The following is a 10624-nucleotide window of genomic DNA, read 5'->3' as shown; positions in this document are numbered from 1 at the left end:
TAAAATCTCCATGGTAACGGCACAGAAGTGAAACCATAGAAACGTGTAAATGTAGAAACTACATTCAACCGCTCAAGACACGTCGGCGCGCCCGCCATCTTGGAACGGTCAGCGTGTCTTCACTCACAGTAAGAACAACAATGAGCAGATTCTGGTTGTGAAGTGAAACCGCCTAAATTTAAAGTCCCGCTGTAGTCAATCCCTCAAAACTCATCTTTGAGCACCAAAATGACATATTTAGAGTTTTCCCTGGAAAAAAATGCATCATCAATAGTTTAGTATAGCATTATGAATACGCAAATGAGCCCTGCCTCCACTCACTCACTCAGCTCAGAGATCCACTGGTTGACGATCACACGTTGATCTGATTGGTTACAAGGTCGTTTGTGACGTCAGAATCACCAGCAATTTCAAACCGTGTTTTTGAGCAAAAATCAGCAATGCTGCCGACTTATGAATTTACACGGTTTGTCTTAAAGCATATTAAAAACACCACATAGACACATAAACAACTAAAAGCTTTAAAACGTTAAATTCCTGAAGAAATGGGATAACCTCTCAACAGGTGAGAATGTGTTGGTTTGTGTTTTATATGTAGCTATATTAACTCAATAGGTTTTACTATGGTACTTTTTAATGTTTTTATAAGGTAAATTTAATGTCGTATTAGCTAACGCCTTCGTCTTGTTGTATTGTGTTAGTTTAGCAAAATCATCTGTTGAGGTTTATTGCAGATATAGATACAGATATTCAACTCCTCTTGCAATCATGTAATCATGTTAGCATTCCTTCTAAGTACAATCGCTTTATTATGGAAGCGATTGTTTTCCACCTATGGTTTCCACCACGAAATAATATATAAAAAAGTAGTTGCGTCTTTTCCCCCTCAGAATTGCGAGTTTATATCTCACAGTTCATGAAAAAAAGTGGGATATAAATCTGAAATTGCAAGGAAAAAACTGTTATTAAATAATAACAGACTTCCATAATATTTCACAAATTATTTGTGCATGTTTATACCCAATAAACTTAATGACCAGTAATTATTCAGCTAAACGTCTTTCCTAAAATACAGAACTATAACTGAGCTATAAAATCTGACATATATTTGCTGTACTCACTGTGAGGACATGAAGATAAACCAGTTAAATAAATATCTCAGAACTACCAAAGAAAAGTGGTAAATATGTTGCCAATACAATGCAAACAAACCGGTGAACATTCATACTTCTGATAACCTTCACCATAACGCAGAACATGCGAAGCTGAAGACGAGTCCAATTGAAGATCAAACATGTTTTTTTTTTAACGATTTATTGTTAACTGTACATTAAGACACTTTGCTATTAGGCACTTGAACTTGAGTTCACCATAAACACTTAGAACATTTTCATAATCTAAAGAACCATTAGTGCAATGGAAAGATTAAAGCTTCGATGCAAGTACAGAACCTTTATTAACAAGGGTGTAATATAAAGATTTTTCCACCAGGTTGCACATTAGTCCTCATCTTCTCTCTCTATATAATCATGTTCACACGTCAGACTTTCTCTAGTTTGCGTCTGGTCATGAGAGCCACGAGTGTTTCTGAAGAGATGGAGCTGAACTCGTGCGAGAACGAGCTGTAGAACAGCAGAACGATGATGGCAAACGTCCACTCCGAGATGGCCGCCGCATGCTGAAGAACAAAACTCTCCTGGATGAAGAACACGCCGCCTGCAGGACACAGCGTTAAGGAACAGCTGGATAAACATCTGGCCATACACTGGGAAAAAATTCTGTTAAATTTACGGTAAAAAAACAGCCGCTGTGGTTGCCAGAACTTTACCGTAAAAAATACGGTAGCAACACTTTAGGTTTTACAGACTTAACTTAAATTTACAGTAAAAAACGTATTTCACTATCTCATATAATGTTCATTTACCCACCAATTGAAACACTATATCTGTTTTGTACCAGACAACCACCAAATTACAGTGGAGATGAGTCACATGATCAATCAAAACTCATCACAAGCAGATTTTCCACAAGAAAGTTAATACTAGTATATAGCAGGTGCACAGTGTCATTCACACACACACACACACACACACACACACACACACACACACACACACACACACACACACACACACACACACACACACTCTCACACACACACACACACACACACACACACACACACACACACACACACACACACACACACACACTAAACACCATCATGGTAACACACATGACATTTTAAATGCAATAAACATTAATTTAACAACATTAAATGTAACATAAAAGAAAAACTATAAAGAAACGCAGTTATTTCACATAATAGCATACATCAAATGTGAAGTGTCACGCAGGGAATTGTGGGACGGTTTTTCACTGTAAATTATACAATTCCAAAAACTGTATTTTACTGTAATTAAATGTACGGTTAGATCTATCACAGTTATTCTTTGTATATTGTATACTTCACCGTAGCATTTTTACAGTAAAATACCGTTAAAATCATGATAATTTTTTTTTTTTTTTTACAGTTTTAAGCGCTTTATGACATGTTTTGAAGGATATTGAGTATGAGGGTGGTGAAGGCCAGTGAGGTGAGTGTGAGCCTCAGATGAGCCGTCTGGAAGTCTCTCCGCGTCTCGGCCGCGCGGTACGACAGCAGCGTCTGCACACACACGAACAGCAGACTCGCGGGGAAGGCCAGACCCGCGCCCACATAGTGGAGGATTTTAGCATGATCCACCTGCAGAAAACACAGTCAGTCACAGCAAATGAGTTATAGAAAAACATGCTTTTTTATACCAACCTCCATTTGCAGTTTAAATGGGACTTTAAGATGAATTCTATAGGTTTTTATAAGAGTTGTGTCGGTCTTATGCAACATTTTTGTTTAATTTATAATTGTTGTTGTGCTGTTTTTGTTTGTTGAGTTTTCTACCCTGTAGGGATAAACTATTTGTAAATTAGCTAAAAAAAATGATTAACCTGAGGTTTAGTGTTTTGCTGAACCAGATTAACCTGAGGTTTAGTGTTTTTCTGAACCAGATTAACCTGAGGTTTAGTGTTTTGCTGATCCAGATTAACCTGAGGTTTAGTGTTTTGCTGATCCAGATTAACCTGAGGTTTAGTGTTTTGCTGAATCAGATTAACCTGAGGTTTAGTGTTTTGCTGATCCAGATTAACCTGAGGTTTAGTGTTTTTCTGAATCAGATTAACCTGAGGTTTAGTGTTTTGCTGATCCAGATTAACCTGAGGTTTAGTCTTTTGCTGAATCAGATTAACCTGAGGTTTAGTGTTTTGCTGAATCAGATTAACCTGAGGTTTAGTGTTTTTCTGAATCAGATTAACCTGAGGTTTAGTGTTTTGCTGATCCAGATTAACCTGAGGTTTAGTCTTTTGCTGAATCAGATTAACCTGAGGTTTAGTGTTTTTCTGAACCAGATTAACCTGAGGTTTAGTGTTTTGCTGATCCAGATTAACCTGAGGTTTAGTGTTTTGCTGAATCAGATTAACCTGAGGTTTAGTGTTTTTCTGAATCAGATTAACCTGAGGTTTAGTGTTTTTCTGAATCAGATTAACCTGAGGTTTAGTGTTTTTCTGAATCAGATTAACCTGAGGTTTAGTGTTTTGCTGATCCAGATTAACCTGAGGTTTAGTGTTTTGCTGAATCAGATTAACCTGAGGTTTAGTGTTTTTCTGAATCAGATTAACCTGAGGTTTAGTGTTTTGCTGATCCAGATTAACCTGAGGTTTAGTCTTTTGCTGAATCAGATTAACCTGAGGTTTAGTGTTTTGCTGATCCAGATTAACCTGAGGTTTAGTGTTTTGCTGAACCAGATTAACCTGAGGTTTAGTGTTTTGCTGAATCAGATTAACCTGAGGTTTAGTGTTTTGCTGAACCAGATTAACCTGAGGTTTAGTGTTTTGCTGAATCAGATTAACCTGAGGTTTAGTGTTTTGCTGATCCAGATTAACCTGAGGTTTAGTGTTTTTCTGAATCAGATTAACCTGAGGTTTAGTGTTTTGCTGAACCAGATTAACCTGAGGTTTAGTGTTTTGCTGAACCAGATTAACCTGAGGTTTAGTGTTTTGCTGAATCAGATTAACCTGAGGTTTAGTGTTTTGCTGATCCAGATTAACCTGAGGTTTAGTGTTTTTCTGAATCAGATTAACCTGAGATTTAGTGTTTTGCTGAACCAGATTAACCTGAGGTTTAGTGTTTTTCTGAACCAGATTAACCTGAGGTTTAGTGTTTTGCTGATCCAGATTAACCTGAGGTTTAGTGTTTTTCTGAATCAGATTAACCTGAGGTTTAGTGTTTTGCTGAATCAGATTAACCTGAGGTTTAGTGTTTTTCTGAATCAGATTAACCTGAGGTTTAGTGTTTTGCTGATCCAGATTAACCTGAGGTTTAGTCTTTTGCTGAATCAGATTAACCTGAGGTTTAGTGTTTTGCTGATCCAGATTAACCTGAGGTTTAGTGTTTTGCTGAACCAGATTAACCTGAGGTTTAGTGTTTTGCTGAATCAGATTAACCTGAGGTTTAGTGTTTTGCTGATCCAGATTAACCTGAGGTTTAGTCTTTTGCTGAATCAGATTAACCTGAAGTTTAGTGTTTTGCTGAACCAGATTAACCTGAGGTTTAGTGTTTTGCTGAACCAGATTAACCTGAGGTTTAGTGTTTTGCTGATCCAGATTAACCTGAGGTTTAGTGTTTTTCTGAATCAGATTAACCTGAGGTTTAGTGTTTTTCTGAATCAGACTAACCTGAGGTTTAGTGTTTTGCTGAACCAGATTAACCTGAGGTTTAGTGTTTTGCTGAACCAGATTAACCTGAGGTTTAGTGTTTTGCTGATCCAGATTAACCTGAGGTTTAGTGTTTTTCTGAATCAGATTAACCTGAGGTTTAGTGTTTTTCTGAATCAGATTAACCTGAGGTTTAGTGTTTTGCTGAACCAGATTAACCTGAGGTTTAGTGTTTTGCTGAAGCAGATTAACCTGAGGTTTAGTGTTTTGCTGATCCAGATCTGAGATTAACCTGAGGTTTAGTGTTTTGCTGAACCAGATTAACCTGAGGTTTAGTCTTTTGATGAACCAGATTAACCTGAGGTTTAGTGTTTTGCTGAACCAGATTAACCTGAGGTTTAGTGTTTTGCTGATCCAGATTAACCTGAGGTTTAGTGTTTTTCTGAATCAGATTAACCTGAGGTTTGGTGTTTTGCTGAACCAGATTAACCTGAGGTTTAGTGTTTTGCTGATCCAGATCTGAGATTAACCTGAGGTTTAGTGTTTTGCTGAACCAGATTAACCTGAGGTTTAGTGTTTTGCTGAACCAGATTAACCTGAGGTTTAGTGTTTTGCTGAACCAGATTAACCTGAGGTTTAGTGTTTGGCTGAATCAGATTAACCTGAGGTTTAGTGTTTTGCTGAACCAGATTAACCTGAGGTTTAGTGTTTTGCTGATCCAGATCTGAGATTAACCTGAGGTTTAGTGTTTTGCTGATCCAGATTAACCTGAGGTTTAGTGTTTTGCTGAACCAGATTAACCTGAGGTTTAGTGTTTTGCTGAATCAGATGAACCTGAGGTTTAGTGTTTTGCTGATCCAGATCTGAGATTAACCTGAGGTTTAGTGTTTTGCTGATCCAGATCTGAGATTAACCTGAGGTTTAGTGTTTTGCTGATCCAGATTAACCTGAGGTTTAGTGTTTTGCTGAACCAGATTAACCTGAGGTTTAGTGTTTTGCTGAATCAGATGAACCTGAGGTTTAGTGTTTTGCTGATCCAGATCTGAGATTAACCTGAGGTTTAGTGTTTTTCTGAATCAGATTAACCTGATGTTTAGTGTTTTGCTGAACCAGATTAACCTGAGGTTTAGTGTTTTGCTGATCCAGATCTGAGATTAACCTGAGGTTTAGTGTTTTGCTGAACCTGATTAACCTGAGGTTTAGTGTTTTGCTGAATCAGATTAACCTGAGGTTTAGTGTTTTGCTGAACCAGATTAACCTGAGGTTTAGTGATCACATGTGCACACACTTCCATCACTGCAGGAGACAGAGAAAAGCCTTTGATTTTTACACTTATGCAATAACACACAATCAGCGGATGCGGACAGGAGAGACCCTGCGGAGTCAGCCGTGTTTATCTGATCATAATAATGTTACATAACATCTGCTGAAGCAAAGGAAAACACACATTTATGGGTTTATTCAAAGCTCTAATAAACTTTAGCAGCAGGAATAAAAGTCTGAATGTGTTTGTTCTTGCACCGATAAAAGTTGAAAGGCGCAGGCAGAGATCTGGAGGAGACGCCTAGAGGACGAGCAGCACTTCAGATGTTTTCTGGGGATTTCTCACATGTAATGGTGATGTTACGGTTTATCCTGAACTGCTGAGGCTTAGTTTGTAGTCTAAGTACTTTAAATGCATCTATGGTTGTTAATTTGTTTATAGTTTAACGCCATGCCAGTTACCACGGCCATATTTATGGCGAGAAACATGTTAAAAAGGTACCAAAATATACAAATCACAAAATAAACAAAACAAAAAAATGTACAAAAGATTTATCTTTGATAAAACTAGTCAGTATGTCATGACTGCTTGTATGATTCAACCTAAAAGAAAGTTGAAACCATCACAATCCATTAAATTGTGCTTCAAAATATTAGACTCTTGCAAATGTATATGAATTGTGATGCTCTTTAATGAATCATATTGAAGAAAAAGAGTCATTTTGTCATTGTTTTCTTACTTGAAAGTTTCCAACAATCATGAGTCCTGCGGCACAGAGCCATCCGGCAAACAGACCCTCGATGTTCAACACGGTGTTGCTCTCCTTATGGATCAGCTGAGCGTAACGCAGCAGACCAATCACAGTCACTGCAACACACAACAGACCAATCACAGTCACTGCAACACACAACAGACCAATCACAGTCACTGCAACACACAACAGACCAATCACAGTCACTGCAACACACAACAGACCAATCACAGTCACTGCAACACACAACAGACCAATCACAGTCACTGAGACACACAACAGACCAATCACAGTCACTGCGACACACAACAGACCAATCACAGTCACTCCGACACACAACAGACCAATCACAGTCACTGCGACACACAACAGACCAATCACAGTCACAGCAACACACAACAGACCAATCACAGTCACCGCGACACACAACAGACCAATCACAGTCACCGCGACACACAACAGACCAATCACAGTCACTGCGACACACAACAGACCAATCACAGTCACTGAGACACACAACAGACCAATCACAGTCACCGCGACACACAACAGACCAATCACAGTCACCGCGACGCACAACAGACCAATCACAGTCACTGCAACACACAACAGATCAATCACAGTCACTGCAACACACAACAGACCAATCACAGTCACCGCGACACACAACAGACCAATCACAGTCACCGCGACACACAACAGACCAATCACAGTCACTGAGACACACAACAGACCAATCACAGTCACCGCGACGCACAACAGACCAATCACAGTCACTGCGACACACAACAGACCAATCACAGTCACCGCGACACACAACAGACCAATCACAGTCACTGAGACACACAACAGACCAATCACAGTCACCGCGACACACAACAGACCAATCACAGTCACTGCGACACACAACAGACCAATCACAGTCACCGCGACGCACAACAGACCAATCACAGTCACTGCGACACACAACAGACCAATCACAGTCACTGCGACACACAACAGACCAATCACAGTCACTGCGACACACAACAGACCAATCACAGTCACCGCGACGCACAACAGACCAATCACAGTCACTGCGACACACAACAGACCAATCACAGTCACTGCAACACACAACAGACCAATCACAGTCACTGCGACACACAACAGACCAATCACAGTCACCGCGACACACAACAGACCAATCACAGTCACCGCGACGCACAACAGACCAATCACAGTCACTGCGACACACAACAGACCAATCACAGTCACTGAGACACACAACAGACCAATCACAGTCACTGCGACACACAACAGACCAATCACAGTCACTGCGACACACAACAGACCAATCACAGTCACTGCGACACACAACAGACCAATCACAGTCACTGAGACACACAACAGACCAATCACAGTCACCGCGACACACAACAGACCAATCACAGTCACTGCGACACACAACAGACCAATCACAGTCACTGCGACACACAACAGACCAATCACAGTCACTGCGACACACAACAGACCAATCACAGTCACCGCGACACACAACAGACCAATCACAGTCACCGAGACACACAACAGACCAATCACAGTCACCGCGACACACAACAGACCAATCACAGTCACTGAGACACACAACAGACCAATCACAGTCACTGAGACACACAGCAGACCAATCACAGTCACTGCGACACACAACAGACCAATCACAGTCACTGAGACACACAACAGACCAATCACAGTCACCGCGACACACAACAGACCAATCACAGTCACCGCGACACACAACATACCAATCACAGTCACCCCGACACACAACAGACCAATCACAGTCACCGAGACACACAACAGACCAATCACAGTCACTGCGACACACAACAGACCAATCACAGTTACTGAGACACACAACAGACCAATCACAGTCACTGCGACACACAACAGACCAATCACAGTCACCGCGACACACAACAGACCAATCACAGTCACTGCGACACACAACAGACCAATCACAGTCACTGAGACACACAACAGACCAATCACAGTCACTGAGACACACAACAGACCAATCACAGTCACTGCGACACACAACAGACCAATCACAGTCACCGCGACACACAACAGACCAATCACAGTCACCGCGACACACAACAGACCAATCACAGTCACTGAGACACACAACAGACCAATCACAGTCACCGCGACACACAACAGACCAATCACAGTCACCGCGACACACAACATACCAATCACAGTCACCGCGACACACAACAGACCAATCACAGTCACCGAGACACACAACAGACCAATCACAGTCACTGCGACACACAACAGACCAATCACAGTCACTGAGACACACAACAGACCAATCACAGTCACTGAGACACACAGCAGACCAATCACAGTCACTGCGACACACAACAGACCAATCACAGTCACTGAGACACACAACAGACCAATCACAGTCACCGCGACACACAACAGACCAATCACAGTCACCGCGACACACAACAGACCAATCACAGTCACTGCGACACACAACAGACCAATCACAGTCACTGAGACACACAACAGACCAATCACAGTCACCGCGACACACAACAGACCAATCACAGTCACTGCGACACACAACAGACCAATCACAGTCACTGCGACACACAACAGACCAATCACAGTCACCGCGACACACAACAGACCAATCACAGTCACCGCGACACACAACAGACCAATCACAGTCACTGCGACACACAACAGACCAATCACAGTCACTGCGACACACAACAGACCAATCACAGTCACTGCGACACACAACAGACCAATCACAGTCACTGCGACACACAACAGACCAATCACAGTCACTGAGACACACAACAGACCAATCACAGTCACCGCGACACACAACAGACCAATCACAGTCACTGCGACACACAACAGACCAATCACAGTCACTGCGACACACAACAGACCAATCACAGTCACCGCGACACACAACAGACCAATCACAGTCACTGCGACACACAACAGACCAATCACAGTCACTGCGACACACAACAGACCAATCACAGTCACTGCGACACACAACAGACCAATCACAGTCACCGCGACACACAACATACCAATCACAGTCACCGCGACACACAACAGACCAATCACAGTCACCGAGACACACAACAGACCAATCACAGTCACTGCGACACACAACAGACCAATCACAGTCACTGAGACACACAACAGACCAATCACAGTCACTGAGACACACAGCAGACCAATCACAGTCACCGCGACACACAACAGGCCAATCACAGTCACTGCGACACACAACAGACCAATCACAGTCACTGCGACACACAACAGACCAATCACAGTCACTGCGACACACAACAGAATAATCACAGTCACTGCAACACACAACAGACCAATCACAGTCACTGCGACACACAACAGACCAATCACAGTCACTGAGACACACAACAGACCAATCACAGTCACCGCGACACACAACAGACCAATCACAGTCACTGCAACACACAACAGACCAATCACAGTCACCGCGACACACAACAGACCAATCACAGTCACTGCGACACACAACAGACCAATCACAGTCACTGCGACACACAACAGACCAATCACAGTCACTGCGACACACAACAGACCAATCACAGTCACTGCGACACACAACAGACCAATCACAGTCACTGCGACACACAACAGACCAATCACAGTCACTGAGACACACAACAGACCAATCACAGTCACCGCGACACACAACAGACCAATCACAGTCACTGCGACACACAACAGACCAATCACAGTCACTGCGACACACAACAGACCAATCACAGTCACTGCGACACACAACAGACCAATCA

At 42.1% G+C, this 10624-nt stretch overlaps 2 protein-coding genes across 2 annotated transcripts in view; both read right to left on the bottom strand.

Annotated features, from left to right (window-relative positions):
- The window catches only part of dydc2 (DPY30 domain containing 2), a 5138-nt gene extending 5111 nt beyond the window's left edge, over window positions 1–27 (bottom strand). Inside the window, exon 1 of the mRNA XM_056244992.1 lies at window positions 1–27. This exon is cut by the window's left edge and continues 283 nt beyond it. The gene's annotated coding sequence lies outside the window, so the exon portion shown is untranslated.
- A 1302-nt stretch (window positions 28–1329) lies between these two features.
- On the bottom strand, window positions 1330–6880 carry LOC130079645 (transmembrane protein 150A-like; the record flags this gene model as incomplete). The annotated part of the gene is made up of 3 exons (XM_056244987.1): window positions 1330–1716; window positions 2569–2746; window positions 6753–6880. Coding segments are annotated over 3 exons (482 nt in total), but the record flags the coding sequence as incomplete, so codon positions are not given.
- Between the last annotated feature and the right edge of the window lie 3744 nt (window positions 6881–10624).

This window comes from Rhinichthys klamathensis, unplaced genomic scaffold (genome assembly GCF_029890125.1).
Source record: "Rhinichthys klamathensis goyatoka isolate OS25496 unplaced genomic scaffold, OSU_Roscu_1.1 h1tg001193l_1, whole genome shotgun sequence".
Lineage (NCBI taxonomy): Eukaryota > Metazoa > Chordata > Actinopteri > Cypriniformes > Leuciscidae > Rhinichthys > Rhinichthys klamathensis.
This window is presented reverse-complemented; position numbering and strand designations above follow the sequence as displayed.